The sequence below is a fragment of the Pseudopodoces humilis genome, chromosome 13 (genome assembly GCF_049639895.1).
Source record: "Pseudopodoces humilis isolate 2021_Gansu_Grassland_sample_001 chromosome 13, ASM4963989v1, whole genome shotgun sequence".
Lineage (NCBI taxonomy): Eukaryota > Metazoa > Chordata > Aves > Passeriformes > Paridae > Pseudopodoces > Pseudopodoces humilis.
This window is the reverse complement of record NC_142212.1, coordinates 11,802,845-11,825,070: the sequence shown is the minus strand read 5'-3', so window position 1 is coordinate 11,825,070 and position 22,226 is coordinate 11,802,845. Positions and strand designations below refer to the sequence as shown.

Below are 22,226 nucleotides of genomic sequence, written 5' to 3'. Positions count from 1 at the left end.
CATGCATTATGGAGAACCTCAAACTGGAATTCAGCATGCTCTAGTCTAGAGTGGGTATGTAGCAAATAATCTCAAATTAATCAAAAAAGAAGTATTCTAGATTCATTGTAGTAAATTACAGACTTCACAGGGCAAAAAGAATGCTAAACTTCTCACCTGAAAATTAAGTCTTTAGTAAATTAATCTGAACTAACTGCATTTATTTTTTTAAAGTAGGGTATTTGGATATTGGAATAAAAATGAAGAAGCACACATGAAATCCCAAGAGCCTCCAAGTTAAAGGTAAGTTCTTTTTGCTGATCTCCTCCCTTTTTCTTTGATAAGAATAAAGGAAACTCATGACATGAGTTATGCATGCCAATGAAACAATACATGGTGTTGGAATAGCCTAGCTGCTCTTAATTGTTAATTTTTTGTAGTTTTTTTGTTTGGGTGGTAGAAGAACAAAGAACATTCATACCTGCTGGAAACACACACTCACCTGGTCATAGTACTTATTGATGTATTTGTACAATTCATGCAGAGCCACCAGGGAATTGAGGTCACCTGAGTAATTCTGTTTGTAAGAGAAGGAATCAGACAAACCTGTGAGACACCTAACAATTGTCCTGTCAAATTCTGTGTCCTCACAACTCATGAAGAAAGCAACAGCAAAGTGAATTCATGAACAGTTCCTAGCAAAGGAAAAATCACATGTATTTCTTGCCCTGAATCCTTGACTACCCCCTCTTCTCTCCAGTGCTACCTGGCAGACCCTCACCCTCCCTGTGGTGCAGGGCAGCCACCAGGCACAGTCACTGTGTCTGAGCAGAACTGCACACTCAGCTGGAATATCTCATCTTTGCACTAATAACTCTCTCCTGGATACACTGGTGAGGGGGCAGATGACTTCTGAAATACTTTTATTTACCCGTGATAGCTCAGCCAGGGCAGAGTTCATCTCCTGGTCACTGGCAGAGATGGTCTGACGAATGTCTGCGTAGTACCTAGGCAAGGGCACACAGGCAATTTAGTGCATGGTCCCTCCTCCTCACTGCTGAAACTACAACTCCTCACATCCATCACTTACCTTTCCACCATCTGCTTGTAGCGAGGAATGTCCCGGGCATAAAGCAGCTTATTGATTGGAGAGTCCTTGAACATCCAAAACCAGAATTGGTTATGAAAAACTCCTTTATTGTGCTGTGGGCTAACCTCAGCAGATTAACACCATCACTTCTATTTTCTGCCATTTGTTTGGGATCAGGAATTTTTGTCCTCTGCATGGAGAGGCATTTCAAATAGCAGGCTCTCTTCTAGTAATGCAGTCTGAGGTACCCTGAGATATGTTAAAGAAGAGACCCCTGGGATCCCTAGTCCAGCCTTCCCCTTGGAGCTGGATGATCACCAGTATGAGATTACACTGGCTATGACTTTGCACAGCTGATGCCTGATGTGCTCCAGAGATCCACCCATCCCATCTCTGGAGACCTGTGCAGGACTGTTCCACTCTCAACACAGGTGAGTAGTGATGGTGGAAAGTCTTTCTAATGGCCAACCTGAATGTCCCAAATTGCAGCCCTGTGACTCCCTGTGACTATATGCCACAGCCAAATAGAGTTTAGCTCTGTCCCCCAAGTAGCTGCTGTAAATGAAGAGCACTCCTCAACAATTTCTTGTTGCTAAACAAAATCCTCTCCTCCCTCCTCTCCTCACAGCCCCACTACTTTCCAGCTCCACATGGAAGCCAGGGGGAGCCTGGCCTGCTGTCCCCATGGTGCTGTGTAAGCATTATTGCCTTCCTAAGGCAGCACTGCTCAACTCTCTGTGCCAGCCACACTCCCTTCTCCCTCTGTACTCACCCGCCCTAACTTATGGTCAGCTATTGTACAGGAGTCCATGAAGGTCTGTGCAATGACCAGCAGCACAGCATCCACATTATCTGACGTCTGCACATCAAAAACAAACTGTGGGTTCTTGATGATGTTGATCCAGAACCGCAGGGGGAGGCTGTAGAGAGGATGGAAGTGCAAACAGGCATCAGCAAAAGCAGCAGCTACAGTGCCAAAAGATATTCTATGTTTTACTGCATCTCTCTGCTTTGCCCTCCCAGCAAAACCAGCTCTTCACCCTATGGTCTACTGCTCTGCACTTGCATTTTTCTCCTCCTCAGTAGGCAGAAGTTGCTATCAGTTTGCAAGCTCTAAGCAAGTCAGCAGTGCCTCCTCCAGGGCCCTCAGGAACACCCTACCTGTTTGTCTTCCAGATATGGATGGTCTCAGGGTCTGCAATCCCATAGTGTATGGCCTGCTCATCTAACAGGTCAAAGAAGTATTTGACTGCCAGAGGAACCGGGCGGTTGGTACTTAGGATCACCTGGAACAAGTCATCCACAAACTTCTGCAGAGTACCCTGTGGAAAATCAAGTAGGGCAAGGTCAGCATAGGCAGGGGAGAGTAAAGAGCCTAGGCCTCACAGATAAGAGGTCACCCTCTTCCTCTCAGTGACAGCCCCTCACTCATCCAAGGGTGCTCCACCCCCACTGAAGGGAGCAGCAGCAAAGGAGAAAGGAGGCCCCTGTGGTTTGTGGAACAGAGGCCAGGGAGAACCTTGTGAACAAAGCAAAATGTAGAGGAGGCTCAAATGTACTCCAAGCCACTGCAGGTAAAGGGTATTGCTTCATCTTCACACACACCCCTGCAATCTGCTGGGGGACAGGAAGGAAGGCAACATCCCAAGCACAACACAATCTGTGCTACTTCTCACCTTCATTGAGAGCAGACGTGTGAGATAGATCTCTGGGATTGCCTTGGCCCGCTCCCGATCTCTCAAGCTCCCACGCCGATGCTTGGGAAGCTCTGGCTCTTCTGTTGGTTTTACCAGGTGCCAAAGTTTGATCCCACCTTCATCTGCATCCTCCAGCATTGGTGTTTCTAAACCAAGCAATTGTTTACAGATGAGTGTTGGCTCTCTCACAGTACACCTTGGCCAGGTGAACCCCAAGAAAGCAAGATTTCCCAGTATGTCAGAAATACAAATGGGAAGGAATCTCTGGAGGCCTCTATCCAGCCTTCTGCAGAGTACAACCATTGCCAACAGTACAGCAAGTTGCCTTTGTTCAAGGTCTTGGAAACTTCCCCAGACAGAGATCCCACATTACCCCAGTGGTCTGTTTCAGGGTTTAACCACTTTTTTTTCTGAAAAAGTTTTGTTCCATATCCAATTTGAATCTCTTAGGCTGCAGCCTGTGGCTTTATCCCTCATGCCACAGGAGTATCCATGGAGTGGTTCACACTGCCAGGCAGTAAGGAAGCTGCCTGCCATCCCATCATCCCCCTCAGGCCATGCTCAGCACCTGAAGCTACTAAGATTTCTGCAAGTTGCAGACTGCAGTCAGCCCTAGAGAGTCAGACAACTGTGCTTGTTCTGCATTTTCACATCCAGCCTAGCCTTCCTCTGTTCTCACACTTTTGCTTTTCTCTGACCTCACCTGACCACGCTTTCACATTTCCTGACAATCCTATGAAGGTCCAAGGTATGTGTCAGCCTTCTACATCAGCATAAAGCTGGGGCTACAGCAAGAGACTCGTCCCACTAACTGGCAAATGCTCTAAAGTAATTTTATGAGAACAGGACATCAAACTCACTTTCTCCTGGGATGTAATCCTGATTTTCCCTATGGATGTGCTTGGTCAGACGTGGGACGAGCGCTACCGTTGCTCCATCAGGCACCTGCACACAAGCAAAACAACAACATTCAAAGTATGTTTCTCATCAGCACAACAGGCAAGTGCTCGTAGAGCAAAACAGGCTGTACTATCATTAGAAATAGGGACAGAAACAGGGATTTTGAGGCACCATCACTGTCTTTCCTGAGGGTGAGAAAATCTTGTCTGTACCAATTAAAATACAAATGTTCAAAGTACAACAAAGATAATACTCAGGGACTGAGGTCATTCCCATCTAGAACATGTTGCAGCAAGGTACAAACATATTGGTGCAAGATACAACACACTGGTGCAAGGTAATTTAAAAAAAATCCCTATTTCCATTGTTAGAAGGTACTTGGCAGCTCAGTGCGTCATCACCTCCTAACTGATCTGGCCTGGAACAGGAACAGATCCAGTACATCACCTTCACTGCAGTATGAACTTGTGCCTATCCTTTCAAGTCCTACACATGTCCACATCTCAGGTACGGGATAAATTCAGGGTTGTGTTTGCTGAAGTCAGGCTGCAGCCACAGCACTGACTTAGTTTGAATATACTCTGCAAGAAAGGTCCAACCTTTTGACAGTGGTCCACCAGGAGCCAGAGCCACAAACAGAGCATGACAGCATGCAGAAGGATAAGAGGAGAGAAAAGACAATGGCAGACTGAGCTCTGACCTTGTAATGCTGAAGAGTGTTCAGACGTTTCCAAGTTCCTTGAACAACAGATGTCACATCCTCATCGGACAGTATCAGATGACCTGCCAGCCCTGATCTCCACTCTACAGCCATTGAAACACAGAAAATGAAAGGATTAACTGCTAATTTGAGGCATCATCTACGTCAACCTGGCTGACCCCGTTAAACACTCTCTGGTCCTCATCAATTTTTACCTGTCCTATTTCACAGACAATATAACCTGAGCAAGTTCCTGTAATGATGCTGAGTCCTGCAGTCACAGACCCCTCTGAGCACAGGGACAGGAGGCCTCGTGGCTTCCCAGGTTCCACCTGTCATGCTCCTACAAATTCTGTCAGATTGTGACTCTTCAAGCAGGTGGATGAAACCAAAAATATGCACCCATAGTTCTTATCAGCTACTATCTCCTCAGTACCTTCTCATCCCCAAATGTCACCATTATTCACCAACAGAATTAAGAAGATGGAAAACAGTGTTTTCTCTCCCAATGTAAGCTCTACCATTCATTAACTACTATGGGCAAAATCCTCCCTGGTATGTATTATTAAGAGGCTGCCATTGACTTCACTGCCAGGAAGTGCCAGTCTATGCCCACAGCAGCTTTGCACTGCACTCAAATCCTCCTTCCCTCCTACATGTTTTCCATACTTTTTTTCCATATCCCCTTGCCCAAGCCATTGCTCTGGTCTAAGTCTGGCAAAGATGACCATGAAGTGAAAGAGGCTGAACCCAACTGCTTCCTTCCAATCCCTGTCTCTTTCTGTTACAGCCTCTTCCCTGTTGTGTCCAAGCCAGAGTGGTGATTCTGTCATTCTCAGCAGAGAATGACAAATGTCACACGTGCCACAGGGCTGTGCACAGACACATTTCATCACTTCCTCACTGAGTTTTGTCACCAAAGAGCTCTGCTTACCGAGGTCCAGAGTGTCTGGGTCTGGCCGGTGACAGTATGGCGTCCCTTTATAGATCTGATCTAGGATCTTCTCCTTCACCTGCGTTATGGTGTCACAATCCAGAACTTTTGCAGAAATCCCTTGAGAGTCTTCTGCTCCTCCTGCACCAACTCCTGCTTGTGTCAAAGCATTTAAGGTCTGAGGAAGAAAAGGTCACAGCTACTCAGCTGAAAAGATTACACTGACACATTTACACCTTTGATGGTTGGCATTCAGGCAAGTTAACAGCTAGTCCTTTCACTGGAAGATTCAGAAAAGAAAACATCACAGATGTTAAACACCTCAATCTTGTGTTCTTAGCCTTGGTGTCAAGAGCTGGAAGCCAGTTCAAGAGCACCTCGGAGGAGCTTTGATGTGCCATCAACAACTACATGCCCTTATTTCTAGACACAGCAAGCACATAAACCAGATGACTGTGGTGAAGGCTCCTATCAGCCTGGGGCAAAAGCACCTGATTTAGCAGAGCTCTCCATCATTTACGAACTTGTGCTGCTGGAACAAACCTGGCTCCCAGGAGACAGTGGCAGGATGCTGCACTTGTGCCTTGGTTATGGGAACAGAGATATTCAGCCCTGTCATACCAATGAGGACAGAGGATTTCATGCTTACCAGAGTGCGGTACTCCAGGTCCTCTCTCAGAAGGCGGTTGTCATTCAGGGTATATTTGGCTTTCCCTGTCACCCAGTCAACTGGCCCTTTGTCCACCTGGTGCTTGATTCCTCGAAACAGCATGTAAAGGGGCTCCCCGACAGAATCCTGGCATGGAAAGGAAGGAGAGAACTTCAGCTTACTCCTCCCAGCACAGCCCCAGGCCTGGAAACAGATACCAAGGAGGACTGAGGATACAGCAGCTGAGCCACAGTAGGCAAAGACAGAGCCTGTGCCAACAGTTCTGCTCCATGCACAGGAAAAGTGCACTGTCCAGATACCAGAGAGATGCATGTGACCAAGGCATTGCTCTACCTCTGTGTCACTAATCTGACAGAATCCTTGCTGCCTCCCCCAGCCCTCCAGCAAAGGAATTAGACCAGCATCTGTCCTCCCATGCACAGACCAGCCTGTGGTCTGTGTATTTCAAGATAAAGGAGCTACACTGAGGCCTCCATGACCTGGTAACATACCCTGGAAACGAGAGGTATTGATACTGATTTAAGAATCCCTGTTCCCAGTGAGCAGCCCAGCTCTTATGCCTCACCCTGAAATATCAGGATATGACCCTGGCACTATTTCAGCTACAAGTGAGGCACAAAGCAAAGCTGTGCCTGTCTCCCCTCTTGGCCCCTCTATATCACAATGGGACAAAGAGCTCACCCTCACAAACGCATACAGGCAGATGGACATCCAGTTGGTTAACAGCTTCTCTACCACTGTTTCTGTCCTAAAAGAGAGCATCAGGTTGGTCACAGGAATGTGGCACAAAACAAAGAGATTTGGAGGTAAAGATCACTCCCTTTGAAAGAAGAGCACACTAAGTCATGATACAGAATGGAGAGAAAAAAAAAGCCTTTTGAGATCAGCACGATTAATGACTTTGACACTTCTTATTGGAAGCACTTGTCAGCCTGAAGGAGGCACCAAATTACAGAATTGGAGAGACAAGAAGCAGGCAACAGTGGAAAGCCTCTGGTAGGTCTCAAACAAGGGAAATGTGTTCAGACCAGAAGGATGGACCAGATAGGAGGCTACTGGGGATCTAAACATGAGAAATACCTCAGTTTAGCTTCCAAACATGGCATGACTGTAAACCCAGGGACCTCTAAACAGCAAAGTGGGATCAGAAGACTTGGCAGAGCCTTTCAGAGCTTGCCAGCCAGGCAGCAAGGCTTTGTCCCCTCAGGTAGATCCTGTGGGACCATGGCTGGCTGACTCACCTCCGCAGCATCAGCTTGGGGTTCTTGGCCACATACTGCTCCACAAGGTCGTTCAGGAGTGTTTTGAGGATGTCAGTGAAGTATTCCAGCTTCCCGTGCAGTGACACTGTGAGCAGTGACGCTACATAGGCCCGGTCTCTTGGAGAGAAAGTGCGCTGGATCTCCAGGGTGTGGATGAACTGGTAGGGAGAGAGATAATGCAGTGTGTGAATCTGCTGAAAACAAAGCAGTCACAGCTGCTGGCTCTTGAAAGAAATGGTGCAGGGAACTATTAAGGAATGAACCTTAACAGACACTGCCCACCTCCTGCTGCCAGTGCTACAGCTTTGGCCCTGCAGCAGGCTGCCAGCAGAGAGAGGGACATTACCTTGGTGAGGAATAGCTTGCTGTTGAGGAGGTTGGAGAGCTGAACCAAGCCCTGCTCCACTGTCTGCCGTCGGCACTCGGGGATGTCAAGGTCCCTTTGCAGTGGCGACTCACGGTGGCCCGGAAAGAAAATGCGTTCTGCATAGGACTTGTAGTCTAGGAAGGGGATCCCTGTGCCCACAAGATCACTTGTGAGGTCCATCATCTCAGTCATAAGGTCTGAGGGAAAGGAAAATGCCCATCAGGATGACACAACTGACATGATCTCAACTGATGGTGCAGAGCATGAGGTAAGTGGAGGAACCAGCGCCAGCAGCATGGGACTGAGAAAGAGGAAGGATGTTTCCTGTCAGGAAAAGGCATATTGGGGTCTCATTGCTAGAACATTTAAAACTAGACTAGGCAGCAGGAGAAATAGCATGAGGAAAGTTCCCATCAGGAGCTGGCTTCCAATTTTATAAAGAGAAAGTCACTACTCAGCACACATCTGTGGTTACAGGAATTACTTACAGCAAAGATTGAGTATTAGAGACCTGCTCCTTATTCCTTCACATATTAATTAGGGACTACAGTCTCAGTCACCTGCAGAGTTTCAGAGACCCAGGTCTCCTACAGTTGTAAAGAGCTGAAGTACAAGGTTCGTAAGCTCAGAACATGGACTGCAATTCAACTCGCCCTACACAAAGACTAGGCTAGTAGTTGTCCTTAAGATCCCTCCAAATGTGCTGTCTTGACTTTAGTCTTCATCTGAGTCTGGAGGATGAAGCGGAGAAGGAGAGAGGTCTTTATAGATCACTGTGCTCTGAATTAAAGAATTAAAAAAGGAAGAATTTGGCTCTGTGTTTCTGTGCACTGGCACAGGATAAATTATTGCCTGCTCTGAGCTATGCAGACAAGTACACAGGAATGGGAAGAGAGGTAGGGCTGAGGGTGGTTCTTCAAGTTTCCCCGAAGTTGCAAGAACCCAGGAGCTCAGTGACTGACCTGTGAATTCCTTTTTGCATCTGTCCCGAACACTTGTTTCCAAATTTTCCAGCTGAATTTGAACTTTCTTGTAATCCCTCAGAGCCTGTTTGCTCTTCCTCCTGCAATAAGAAGCAAATGAATGAATGAACCACAGTGCAGACTGTGACTAGCAGTGCAACATGCCTCCCACATCCAACACCACCAGGGGCTCAGAATTTGGCACAAAATAAAGAAAACTGTAACCTTGTTTAGGCCCAAGATGTACACGCTTGGTCACACCCACTGAAAAACAATGTGAAGAACTAAAGGCCTCATCCATGCCAGAACTTCTTACCTGTATATGAAGACGATGACCAGAACAATCAGTGCCACAAAGGATGCACCGACACCCAAACCAATCTGTGCCTCCAGTGGGAAGGTGAGCTGGCTTTCTGTGTCATACTGCACTCGGCCCAGGAGGAAGTTCAGGTTTCCCATCTGAACCTGTAAGAAGAAAGCATTTACCATGATGATTCCATTCCTCTGTGCAGGAATGAAAGACAAAGCCACAGGGCTTCTCCAGAATGAGCACAGGGGGCACATAGCTGCCCAGAAGAGCTGTCCCACAGCACATTGAACCCAACTATACTGTTTACTTTCAGGCAACTTTAGCCCTTAAGAACAGAATTTGAGAACAAAACCAGTTCCTTGCCCCTCCTGTTACCTCCCCCATCCCTCAGCAGGGCGTCTACCTTTCCTTACTTCACATTCCACTCCCACTTCTTGCACATGCTTCAAGAAATGACAGAATTTCTGTCAGGGCTGCCGATTCCCTACCGTGAACTCTGGGAGCAGGTCTGTGCCCTCCCGCTTGGTGCGGTGCCGTGGAGCTGGCTGCTCCGAAGGGGGCTCGCAGTAGAGGTGATTCCTCGTTAGTGTCTTCACCACACAGATTCCTTCCCCTATCATAGCCATAACTTCATCCTTGGAAATAGCCAGATCTAGATTTTCCCCCTGAAATAGATTTGGACAGCACATGAGATCAGGGAAAAAACAACCACATATTGCCATGGCTTCAGAGAAGTTGGAGGAGACCACTACCATGAGATGAAAGTAGCCTTTTTTCTTTGTTTAGGCTCACATGTAAATAGGCTGCAGGACTTAACTTTGTAAGCTGAAAAATTCACTTGTATATGATTTAGATTTAGCTTTAGGACCTGTAGCATGCTGCATAAGTACAGTTATAAATAGCCTGTCCTCTTAAGGCTCTTCAGCCAAAACACAGCTAAGCTCAGCTCTTCACTCTGTATATTTAAAAAGGTAGTCTCATGTCAGTTAACCTGCACACTCAGGGGAGTCAATCAATGCCTTTCAAATGTGTAACATATCTGCTATTTCTCTTATTTGCTTTAATTTTGGGGGATTAAGACTTTTTCTTTTTTTCAATAAAACCATGCTGACTGATGTTAATTACATTTTTATGCTTTAATGCTTTCTAAACCCAGAGCTCTGTCAGGGTAACCCGACAGGCTGACAGATCAACCTCCTTGTCTTTTAAAGTTCTCTTCCAGTGTTCTAAAACTGCCCTGCATCTCCAAGATGCATTCAACTCCAATGGCAGTGGTCTAGACATTTCTAGGCTCTTACATCCTCACAGTTTTCACCCATATGCAAAAAGAGAGCATGTGGAGAATTTACACCTACAGCAGCAGCCATTACTTTCTTTGAGAGTACTGGGCTGAAAAGTACCTTTCTATATAAAAGAAATACCTCAGAAATTTTTTTCTTGCAGGTACAGTAAAAATAGTCACTGTGCTATTCTGTGTTATATTTAATGAGTGATTTTCTTACATCCTTCACTTAGTAACAGGTTTTTCCACTGGCAGGATTCTTTTACTCCTAAGTAACTTCTAGAGGAAACTGAAGTTTGAGAGAGTCAGCAGCTGAGAACAGGATGTAGGGATAATGTAATACTAATATCTCATATACAAATAGTTAATTAGGATTAAAAAAAAACAAACAAAAACAAATCACAGAAGTTTCCGTAAGTCCTGTGAAGCCCCTAACAATGATTTATGGACTCAAGATGCTTTTTTGATGCACTCTTTTCCCTCTTTTTATGTACTGTTTCTCACAGGCCAAAGCAGATGTGCTGTGACAGGTTGTTACCTGTCGAATGCTTTAAAAACTTTGGATGCTCCGTGACACCAACTTAAAACTTCATACAAAGAACATTAATTCCAGCTGTTTTTTGTCTTACCTCCACAGAGATGACGCTTCCTGGCTTGTGACGATAAGGTTTGGCAGGGTCCTCAGCATTCAATGGTTTTAGGATGGGGTTGACTTCATAAGAGAAAGGCATGGGATGCAGTGAGTTGAAATCAAAGCTCAGATTATCCAGAATAAATTCCAGTTTGATACGGACACTCCTCAACAGCAGGTTAATGGCTGGAGTTTTGCACAGGATCAGGTAGGAAGAGTTAACAAGACATGGCTCTTCAAACTAAGTGGAAAAGGCAAAAAAACAAGTGTCAGTAATGGAACACCAATGCTTCTCCTGCAGCTTGGCAATACTTTCCACCCCAAACAATCTGGGGCCAGTCTGCATTCTTCTAATCTGGAGAAATGCCAGAAGAACCCTGCTTAACTGTAAAGGGGAAAAATCCAAGATCTGAGGAATTCCCCATGTTCCTATAAAGGAAAGCTTTCAGCTTTGCAGTGGGAATCAGCAGTGGGAATCAGCTCTGACATTCCCCTGGCAACAAATTCTGGACAGAGACCAGCTTTAGATTTCCCTGCTCTGAGAGAATAGGACCAAACACCTTCAATGCAAGGCTATTTTCCCATGAATGCTTCTGTGAAAGTGTTCCCATAGTTGGATATGTTTTATACATTTGATCAAAGTATTAGAGTATTTTTCTTTTCTGCCCTACAGCCATAAATCTTTCCTAAGAACATTGATAAAACCAGCTGTTATTGATGCATGTACATCAGGAACACATTTATGTACAGGAAGCTCCTCATCATTTGCACTAATAATGCAAATCTTTCTTGTACTTAGGCCGCCAAACCACCCTCTACCTCTGTAAACTCTGCTGCATGCTCTGTGACCTTGGGGCCACATCAATACCTCTGTAATGACCCATCTCAGCAGACTGGCAGCAGAAGAGCAGGAAATTATTGTGGTGCTGGTAATTTTACTGCCTGTTTTTGTATCTCAGAGTGAAAGAGATCCCAGGAACTACAGGGACAGACTGAAATATACAAAAGGAAAAATCTGAACCACAGACACACTGAGCCACACAAGCTCTCTGGCTGAGATGTAGATTTCTTTATCTCCACACTGCTGCCTTGCTATTTCTGTCCCACATCACAATCCTGCACAGGTCTAGGCAGAGGCAGACCCAGCCCATGGAAATGTTTGTGAAAGTGCTTAACCTCTCAGTCTGGCAGGGAACACTTCCATGGACCAAGACTGTTGGTACAATCCAAGCAGATAACACCAAGTGGTGGGAGGAAAAAAGCCCTAGGGACAGAAATTCCACCTCTTCAGAGGTGGAACATCAACCCTTGCACACCCACATCCCCCACTGAGTGCTGTGCTACCTGCTGGATGCTGCACAGAGAACCCTCAGGACACTCAGAGTCTGGGATGATCCTTCGCCATCGCCCCACTCCTCGGCGCCGGCGTTCAGATGGAGAAACTGTAACTCGGATTTTTGGTTTCTGTACAACATCCAAGTTGTATCCATGAACTCTGAGCACTCTCCCTCCACTGCAAGATAAAAGTAGCTGATCTGACTCACCTGCTATTCATTAGCTCAATTTTGTCCATGCTCCCATCCTTCTGTTTATGCTCATTCTTACAAGCCTGGCTTTACACCAAAGTGCCACTCAGAGAGATGCCATTGGTGCTGCAGCCCCAGCACACTGCCCAGGGGAAGGGACACTCATTCTTTCTACCTGAGGAAGCTCTTAGGTGGCTCTGCAAAAGTGATGTTGGGATCCAGAGTGTATCTAAAGAGAGATCCTTCTAATCGCCGCTCTTGCTCCCCGTATTTGATGGTTACTGGGAGTTCTGTGGACACATTGCTTGGACTTGTCTGGCATGCCAGTTGATCCTCTGTCATCTCAGAGAGGCTTGAAGAGACAACAAGAACAAGGGATTAACACAGCTACTGCAAAGACAGATTTTATAGCACTGTGCCTTTCTCTTTGCAAAAAGTCTTCAAACCTCTTCTGCTATTTTCCTAAATCTCATGCTGAAAGCAGTTGTGCCTTATCTGTGCAAGTAATAATTGCTGGGCAGCTGTCAGGAGCAGCACATGGACAAAAAGCAGGCACAGTCGCTGTCCAGACTGAAGGGACTGGACACATGCTACCAAGGCATGTGCACCTTCTCACCAGCAGTGGGGTGAGGCAGGTGTATGTGTCCCAGGGTGCAAGAGAACAAGCAGCTCTTGGGATCAGGCTGCAGGAACCAACTGCAGCTCCCCACCAGCAAAAGCAGACTGTCAGGATGGGTTACAGTTCTGTCAAGGGACAAGTAGAACAGAGGTGTGCAGCCCTGCTCACATCCAGGGAAGGTGGGCCAGAATCTAAGATGGTTGAGGTTGCTGCCATGACCCTCACGGGGAAGATCCCCTGGAACACAGAGGAAAGCAGAGCTCCAGCAGCTCCAGGCAGCATCACACCCTGGGAGGCTCTGAGAAGGACTCAGGGCAGTACACAGCTAGCACACTGGCAAGTTCTGATCTTACATTTGACAAGGGAGGTCTCCAAGCAGGACACTGATCTCATTAGGATGCCCAGTCAGCAGCTTCGAACCTAGAAGGGTAAGGCAGGTGCCTCCTGCTTTGGGACCCTGAGTTGGAACAATGGATTTCAGCTCTGGATTCTAGAAGAGGGAGACAAAAAAAGAGGGGGAAAAAAAAAAAAAAAGGAAGTGAGTAACAAGGACCTCAAAAGACAAGACAAGGAAAGAAAACAGCAAAATGTGTTCAGTGTCCTCCAGTGCTCTGTATATAGAAGCTACAGATCCAAACCACAGGCAGGCCTCAGCTATACTCCAGCAGCTACTTTACTGGGCAGAGGAGGGATCAATCACACCAGCAAGAACCACAAATCAAGAACCTTTCTACAGACTGCTAAAAGCATATATGGATGCTGCAAACAGCAGAACTGTGAGCCTCTCACACAAACCTGAAGATTAACAGTCCAAAGGGATTGTTCAGATTAGTAATTGGATTAATAACTCAGGTTAGGGAAAACAAGGTAGCAAATAAATTGCCTGTTTGCCTAGCAGATGAGGAGATTAACAGCAGGGAGCCCTAAGATTTTTTGTTGAGACCTGTGCTGTAACAAAAAACCCCTCAGTACCACTGAGGAGCTGCAGCAAAATTTAGAGAAACCAGGCAGAGTGACACAAGTAAGTCACTGCTGACAAACAAAAATCAAGATCTGTGAAGTAAGGAGGAGGGAGACTACAGGATAAAAAGCAAACATGTACACCATTGCTAGTCTCTAAATAGCATCCTGATGATAACCCAGAGAAGAGCAACAAACATAATCTAGTACATAAAATGGTTCTATCAAGCCAAAAATAGAAGAGCTTAAGACTTGTCAGAATCTCTTCCCCCTTCCCATGGGAGAGGGGGACATGCAACTAGATACATAGCTTGTGTATTGCACAGAAAGGAAAAAAATAAGCAGTTGTATTTAAAAGTTACTTAAGTATTATTTCACAGCTTCTGGGTTTAAGTTATCAAAAAGCTATCAGAAACATATTTAAAAATGATAGGAAACATTTCTCCATACAATGCACAGGAATTTTGGACTTACTGCCACCAGCTGCTGAAGAAGATAAAAGCATGTTCAAATACCAATTTGTATATTAAAAAAAGAAAAGTCAGAAGTCTTAGTAAGATGTTAATCCATCAACAAAAAAAAAAATCTTCAAACTGGAAACATAGAGGAAAAATCCAGAGTATCTTTAAGTATTTAACAGTTATCATTGTCAAAAAATGAAAAAAATCACTAGACAACAGGATCTTCAGTATTACCCAGTACAGCTGTTTTTATAATCTAAAAAGGAGTGAGGGAGGAACAAACCAAACAAAAAAATCCCAGTACACCACACAACACAAGCAGCAGAAAAATCAGATAAAAATACCAGCAGCAAGTGCCTGGTAGTCAGCAGCTAGTCCTGTAGTTCATACAATAAACAGTCATTTAGCAGAGACACTGGGAAAACAGGGGGAATATTATAGTTTTATTACCTGATAGGTGAAAACATGACCAGAAACTCCACGGCCTCCTCCAGGCACTTCCACCACTATATGCCCAAACCTCTCAGTCCAGCTCCCGCCAGTGACACACACAATGCTGCAGGACAATCCAAGAACAAAGTCACACCAGGGAAGAGCAGGGGAGCTGCACCCGTTGCAGCATGTCATAAAAACATCTAGCAACCACTTCTTCCAGTCCTATCTGATGCTCAGAATATGCAACCAAACATTGAGAAACACCTCTACAAAAGCTGGGTTAGGTGCAGCAGAAAAAAGCAGGGAGCAGTTCCAAACAGGCCCATCCTAAGATTAATATTTCTGGGACAGACAGGATGAATCCCACTGTGTCACAGATGCATAAAGAGTCCAAGAACTCTTCTATTTTCCAAAGCTGATCAAAAATCAGCTGCATCTGGAGGGATCTCAGGTCAGCAGTGGTCATCCACACGTTAGTGCTGTGTCTGATGCAGGAGAAGACTCAAGGTCTGGGTTTAGTTGTCACTGGTCTTTAGCCAGTGGCTTCTGCAACCAGCCAGATCACCTGATCTGCACCAGCCATTCCTCCCAGCCCTTTTTCCAGACGTAATTTGCCATGGGAGATGCTGACAAGATGAAAAGTCAAACTACTTAGAACAGAGCAGCAAGGAGTCCCATGTTACAGCATTGATTTGCTAACAGAAAAGCTAATCTGCAGGAGACTTCCCGGCCCTCCTGCATAGCAGGAGATTAAATTTGTCGGGGCCTTGCTCAGGAGCAGGTTCCAGGTTCACAGCTATATCCCCTCAACCGAAGAGGCTGAGGAATTTGAACTTAGGCAGTGCAGTCCAAGCCAAGACCCTGTGATGCCAGGTGATTTACAGATACAGAACACAGACAGTGCTAACCCCAGAAAGATTATGCTCTAATTCTAGGATGAAAACAGAAAGCAGATGGATACAGACAAACAAATTGCACAGACAGGACAACACTGCTCATCACAGCAGGCCATTCCCAGCAGGATCTTACCTGGCTCCTAGAGGGAAGGGTGCTACAACTACTACTACCATGGAATGGAAAAACATGTTTGTGATAGCTCTGATAAGAGGTTACTCACAATTGCTCTCCTCTTCTCCTGCTGGTTGTTTGGCTCCTGTCCCTCCCCTATCCAAAGCTCCCACCTACCTGCCCTGCCACAGGCCAACTACACAAATATCCCTTTCTCCTTGCTTCATAGTTATCATCCATTCATACCTCTTAACACCTAACTACTGCTTTATTATTTTGTTCTGCCCTTGTTGTGTCCTTTTGGTCAGACACACCAGCTGCACAATTCTCTGTCACTGACATAAGCCAAATTCAGCAGGATAGGTCTTTCTACTTCTCATCCTTCTCCTTGCCACTGCTTTTTACAAGCACTGTGTGACCTGTCAGGCATTCCTCACCACCAGAAGAGTGGCCCTGGGGCCACCAGGACTTCCTCATCTGTCCTGGGAAGAGGAGATCTTTTCTTTGAGTTTGTTCCTGGAGGGAAGTCTCGCTAGCAAGTGAAAACTGAAGTCTAGGGGTGTGCCTTCAACCACGTGTTCCCATCCTCACCCTATGTTAACATGGTCAGGCTATTTCCCTATCAGTGACACTTGCACAAGCCATGTCCTTTACTTTACTGAAATCTCCTGTGGCTGAGTGAGACACCCATGAAACTGCAGTGTTCTGAGCCCACAACTCCCTGACCTGATTGTGGGCTCTATCTGGGCAGCATGGCTGGAATACGGCATCACTGTTTGGCTGTCTCCTTGTACACAACCTTATCTCTCTAGGGTCACTGCCTGAGCAACTACTCTCACAGTGACCTTACTCAGGGCACTCCCTGGGAATGGGCAAGGCTCAACACTTACTACAGCAAAGGCAAAGACATCTCAGGCTGGGTCAGCAGCCAAGGGAAAAGCCAGCGCCTGCCTCCGGGAGGAGGTTTCACAGATACTCTACCTGCTAGAGATCTCATACTCTTGAGCATCTACGGCACAGGGAATTCCTGCAACAGTGACAGTTTCTGCAATGTCTTGATGTTTCTGCCCGAGGTTTGAGCCAGTGATGGTGATTCTAGTGCCACCTTCCACTGGTCCAGACAGGGGGTACACCTGCAAAGACATCCACGCATGTGTCAATGTCACAGTATCTCAGACCTCCACAGTCTGGTGACTGAACTACAGCACAGGGCCCTTCAGCTGCCCCGGAGCAAACTCTGCCTTCTCCGGCCACTGCTGTTGACTCCTTTTACTGGCTTGAACTAGTCCCAGGTGGCAGCCTCATCAGAAGAAAGGCCATAAGGAACACCACAGTTGGAGCCTTCTTTTCCGTACCTTGCTGTTGCCAGCAGTCCCCACCCAGAGGTGATAATCCACTTAGAAGGCAAATACTGCTCTGCTTTGCCTTCCCATCAACATGCTGACCACTGCACAGGGCACTTCTGCTGAAGAGTGGGAATGCACAAGCCAATACATGTTACTAGTATTGAAGCAGCAAGCACCATTCCCCCCTCAGCATCAGGACGACAATGAATTGCATGCTGCACAAATGTCAAAGCTCTGTCCCTGAGCAGCATCCAAGGTAAACTAAGACAAGATGCAGCACATGGATGTTGTGTGCCACTGAAGGGAGGACAAGCTGACAGCAAAAGGGACACATGGCTACAGACACTTGTCATGTGGCAGTTAGCAAGAAACATTTAAAATAAACAGACAAAAATTATTAATTCCAGTAACCTTTCATGCTTTTCCCACCGTTGCTGTGCTGTTCTCATTAGGTTTTACCCTCCTTTACCCCAGGGATTAGTTGGGCCAACCTGTCTCAGGGTCTGGCTCAGGACAGTTGGAGGATCCATCCTGTGGACCATTTCCCAGCTCTTGGATGATTCTGGTGTGCCAGTTTCAGCTGACATACAAACGAAGCATTCCCCACTGTCCTCTACCAGCAAACTGAAAGCCCAGCAACAACAGTCTAGAGTCCTCACAACACTGACGGACCCCAGTTGAACCTCCTCTTCAGAAGGTCAATAAATTAATGAGCTGCACTGTTTGCACTCTAGAGTTCACATCCCTTTGATTTCCACTGCAGAACAGTGCCCTCCTTGCCCTGTGTTCAGTACACCAGTGAGCAAATTACTCACAGAGTGAATGAGAGGTGCTGGACACAGGTCTTCAATTTCTTCTTTGCAAGAGCCCCTGAAGATACAGCTGGGGTTATCACCTCCACACCACACACAGTTGTACTTTGAGTCAGCTGTTTGGCAGCGGCTACAATCAGTGTGTCCCACAGAGCAGTTGTAAAAAGTCACTGCAAAGGAGAAAAATTCAGAGGTATCTGCAAACATCCCCACAGGGCACAACATAACCCAGCAAGCTGGTGTCTTTTACAGACCCCACTCCTCCTGCCCCTGTGACAAACGACAAAAGTGAAGCTCTGTTTTCCTTAGTTTTCTTGTGATAGGACTACTTCAGGTACAAATAAACCTCACTTGAGGATTTCTCAATTCCCTTCCACCTCATCTGCCGTGTTTTTACTGGGAAGGCATTGCACTCCTACCATGAAGATCTGCAGCACTGTCCACTCGAAGGTGTCGTCGTCTCTGTACAAACACCACAGCATTGAATTCGAGTTGAGGTGCTGCGTAACTGTACTGCAAAGACAAAGATCATCAAGAAGACTTAACAGAGGCAAAAACAAACCAGCTGAATAGGTAAGAAGCACCAGCATCCATACTGAATAGTGCACAGCACATAGAGCCTACATGGAGTTTCCATGCACACAGACAAGGCAGTGTTAGTTGGGGCAGTGGCAGCGCAGGCTTCTCCTCACTGGTTCACCATCACAATTCTGTTCTAGAAAGAGTAGCAGGTTTTGGTTCACTAAGATGAACACTGAAAACCAGGTCTGTGCTCACAACAATACTTATCTAAATTCCTAACTGCATTCCTAAGTGGCCAATTCCTATCTACAAGCCACCTGCTCAGAAAGCTGCTCAAGCTGGCATTTATGTAATTTCAGTACAGCTGACAGTGTAGGATCACAATTGGTTTGCAGGGCTCATGTGCACAAGAGCCTGTGCTGTTCTTCTCCCTTAACTATATGAGTTTGTCAACTAAAAATAACATCTCTGCTTGCAAATCTTGCCTTAAGTAAAATTCACACAGCATCCAGAAATATGTATGTCTGTTTTAATTTTCCCTGATAATTTTAAATTCATGGGCTTGCTTCTATCGCCAAGGACAAAAACAGTACTAGCAGCATTTTTCTTCTCACAAAAGAACAATCATCATGGAGGTTTGACAGGAGTCATGATGCTGATAATGACAAACAACAGTGCCTCAAGCTAAAGCAGGAGTGGCACCGTGCTGGCCAGCTCAGAAACAGCACCATCCCCTGCTACAGCCAGTGCAGCAACAGGTCATGTGGCTCAGATTGCATAGTCTTCCTGAGGTTGAAGGTACCAGTACTGGCAGATAGCAGCATCACAGCTCAGGGCCCCAGAGTACTAAATATTCTACAAGTACTTGTGCAAAATATGCTCTTTTCTCCAGAGCTTGCCTTCCATCCTACTCATTTGGTGAGCAAAACCAGCACCCGTGTGAACTCTGAAATGGCACAGTAATCCCAGCACTCACCTGGTTCATCTGGCAAGTGATATAACAGAGGGACTTGTTTGTTTCTTCTCCTTCCACATAAGCTTCCATCACCACTGTCCTCCCCTCCAAATTCAAAACACACTCATAGTCCCACTGCTGGTCCTGCAGGAGGAGACACATGGCACCACTTCTCAGTGACACAGAACTTCAGGCTGCACAGGTGTCCTCCTGCCTCTCCAGCTCAGCACCTTTCCCCAGCCACCAAGCCAGCAGTATGCTCCTGTCATTCCACTTGTTATGCCAACTCTGTGCTATATTCAAAGGCTCTCTATGCTGTGACTGCCTCCACGTATGAAAGGCAAACCAACACGAAACACCTAGAAGGGAGTGTGTGTGTCATTGTGCTGAGAACTGATTCCTTGTAGAGAAGTCTCCATGGCATGGCAAGAGAGACTCCTCTCCCTAAGTAAACTGAAGAAAGATTATTTTAACTGACTGAAAGTCCCAGGTTTTGTCTCTTTACATTGTCAGTGGGAAAGAAAAGAGGGTGTGGAGGGGGAAGAGAAGTGTTCTGAAGGTTTATTATGATTTTTTTTCTTATAATTTCTCTTTTAATTCTGTTAATAAAGTTTTATTTATACTCTTTAAAGTTCTGAGCCTGTTTTTCCCTCCTCCTCCTGGTACATATCTCACAGCAGAAAATGAATAAACAATTTCTAGTAGGTGCATGAGCATTTAGCCAGAATTACATCCACTACATTAATTGGTGCGTTGAAACTCAAATTGGCGAACCAAAACCACTACATTTAAATAGTGTTTCTGCCCAGTTTCGAACTAAAACCACCACAGCATGCCAGAAAGGAAAGGGAACAGAGGACTTGTCTTTAGCTTGTGGAGACACAAACAAACAGGATGGATTCAGCAGAAAGTTATTCCAAGAACTACCATCTGCAGTGCAGCACAGGTGCAATTTAATCCAAATACATGCAGATCATCTGCAGCAGGTTGGTGTACACCTGTACTCTCCCATTCTCTGGGTGACCTACACACCAATACCTCCAGCTGCGGAATTCCTTATGCACAGAAATAGGTTATTGCTCTAGGAGAAATCTAGGCAGAGTCACACCTGTATCTTATATTTTTAGCAGTCCAGTGGCCAGGGTGTCCAAACAGTGCCCTGCATTAACGCAATTTATTGATGGTGATGGCATTGAGCTGACTACCTGATAGAGGTGGAAGTTCTTTCCCAGCAGGGTTATCTTCCTCGCCACATTGACTGGAAACAGTGAAGATCCCTGGATTCCCTGCACACAGGGACATGCATTTGGACCCCAGCTAGGCTCTTCACTCTGAAAAAAACCCACAGGACATAACACCTCCTGTGTGCTGAAATACTAGATTGGCAATCTGTTAAGAAAACTTCAAAGAGTTAAGGCCTTAGACTATGAATTACAAAAGGCCAGTAACTTACCTCCTCCCAAAACTCAGGGGCATCATACTGATAATCGAGGTCAGGGTGAAGGATCCTGGGAAAGTCAGGGACATCCCTCTCTGAAGAATCGCCATCACCCGACAGAAGAGTAGAAGCAGAGAAAAGAGATGTGTCATTCTCAGCCTGCAGTAAATCCATCCAGTCCTCTGTGTCCTGGAGCTCTGTGCCTTCCTCCAGCAGCCACTGCGGGGGAGCTGATGTTGGGAGCTCTGAAACAGAGAGCTCAGTTCCTGGCAATCCAGGAGCATCGTCAGAGACAACAGGGCTCCCTGGCACCTGGCTGGGGGTCTGGGGAGATAAGATGGCAGGTGTCAGTGCCTCTGTGGTAGGAAAAGGACTTGGAGGCCACTTGAAGCTGGTGACATGAGGGGAAGGTGTTACGGCTGCCACTGCAGAGGTGTGCAGAGGGCTACCCGCGAGGGTGGTGGGTGGGTCTGTGTGCCAGGCCTCTTGGGCTGTAGCTGGCCCTTCAGTGGGCAAGGCTATGTGATCCACGTTTTTAGATGGGCTGGAGAGGACAGATGCAGCAGGAGTTGTCTCTGGCACAGTGACAGCAGGTTTGTCTGCTGGCGGTGGCAGTGGGGATTCCGTGGCAGCCTGGAGAGAGGCGGCTGCGGTGGAGAGGCTCAGGTAGGTGTAGCTGGGGGTGCGCGCGGGCTCCGTCGTCACATCCGAGGCTGCCGAGGGCGTGACGTGGATGGGCTCCGTGTGGGGCACAGTGCTCGGGCCCACATGCACAGGGGTGGTGACAGGTTTTGTGGCCATGGTGGGGGCTGTGGTAGAGGACTTGGTGAGGGGAGCAGCTGAAGAGGGATACACACTCGAGGCTGGGATCTGGGCCTAGAAAGAAACAACACGGTGGGATGAGAAGAGGGAAAGAAATGAAACAGAATAAAACCCAAGCAGAAAAACACTCCTTATGACTTCCCACAGACAAGAGGCTGCTTCACCCTCTGGATTTTAACAAGAGCTACATCTTTTGTAATAGGGTTGGGTAATGTTCACAGTGAAGATCCAGCAACACTCCCCCTTCCCACAGATGCCTGCACTGGCCTCCTCTCAGAGAGAAGTCTGCTAGTCCTCATCCTCCACTAAAGTACAAGGCCACCTGTGGCAGCCACAAACTGGGAACCTGTTCCACCTCCCTGTTGCAGCCTCCCTGCCAGCTTGCTCTTGTCCTTCCACTTTGACAACGCTGGCTGCATAGTCCCAGGACAAGGGTGACCTGCTTCATCTGATGGCACTTCCCCAGAAACCTGTGGTATCAGGGATGCAGACTCTTGTGTCACTCCAAGGGGAGCTCCTCTTTGCTCCAACAGCTCAC

The 22,226-nt window shown here is 46.6% G+C and overlaps 1 protein-coding gene across 4 annotated transcripts in view; it reads right to left on the bottom strand.

Moving 5' to 3' along the window:
- The window catches only part of PLXNB1 (plexin B1), a 77,259-nt gene that overhangs the window by 3,922 nt on the left and 51,111 nt on the right, over positions 1-22,226 (bottom strand). For all 4 annotated transcript variants that reach the window (XM_014251533.2, XM_088061746.1, XM_088061744.1 and 1 more), the window contains exons 11-37: positions 20,882-21,742; positions 20,634-20,759; positions 19,450-19,572; positions 18,371-18,464; positions 17,955-18,121; positions 16,775-16,926; positions 14,801-14,906; positions 13,283-13,419; positions 12,486-12,662; positions 12,129-12,297; positions 10,783-11,025; positions 9,360-9,536; positions 8,878-9,026; positions 8,562-8,662; positions 7,579-7,796; positions 7,212-7,390; positions 6,652-6,718; positions 5,950-6,096; positions 5,301-5,478; positions 4,367-4,470; positions 3,627-3,711; positions 2,746-2,912; positions 2,231-2,391; positions 1,842-1,989; positions 1,070-1,134; positions 911-986; positions 482-556 (exon numbers count right to left, since the gene is read on the bottom strand). In XM_014251533.2, coding sequence (XP_014107008.1) covers positions 482-556; positions 911-986; positions 1,070-1,134; positions 1,842-1,989; positions 2,231-2,391; positions 2,746-2,912; positions 3,627-3,711; positions 4,367-4,470; positions 5,301-5,478; positions 5,950-6,096; positions 6,652-6,718; positions 7,212-7,390; positions 7,579-7,796; positions 8,562-8,662; positions 8,878-9,026; positions 9,360-9,536; positions 10,783-11,025; positions 12,129-12,297; positions 12,486-12,662; positions 13,283-13,419; positions 14,801-14,906; positions 16,775-16,926; positions 17,955-18,121; positions 18,371-18,464; positions 19,450-19,572; positions 20,634-20,759; positions 20,882-21,742 — 4,452 coding nt within the window. The remainder of the gene's footprint in view (positions 1-481; positions 557-910; positions 987-1,069; positions 1,135-1,841; positions 1,990-2,230; positions 2,392-2,745; positions 2,913-3,626; positions 3,712-4,366; positions 4,471-5,300; positions 5,479-5,949; positions 6,097-6,651; positions 6,719-7,211; positions 7,391-7,578; positions 7,797-8,561; positions 8,663-8,877; positions 9,027-9,359; positions 9,537-10,782; positions 11,026-12,128; positions 12,298-12,485; positions 12,663-13,282; positions 13,420-14,800; positions 14,907-16,774; positions 16,927-17,954; positions 18,122-18,370; positions 18,465-19,449; positions 19,573-20,633; positions 20,760-20,881; positions 21,743-22,226) is intronic.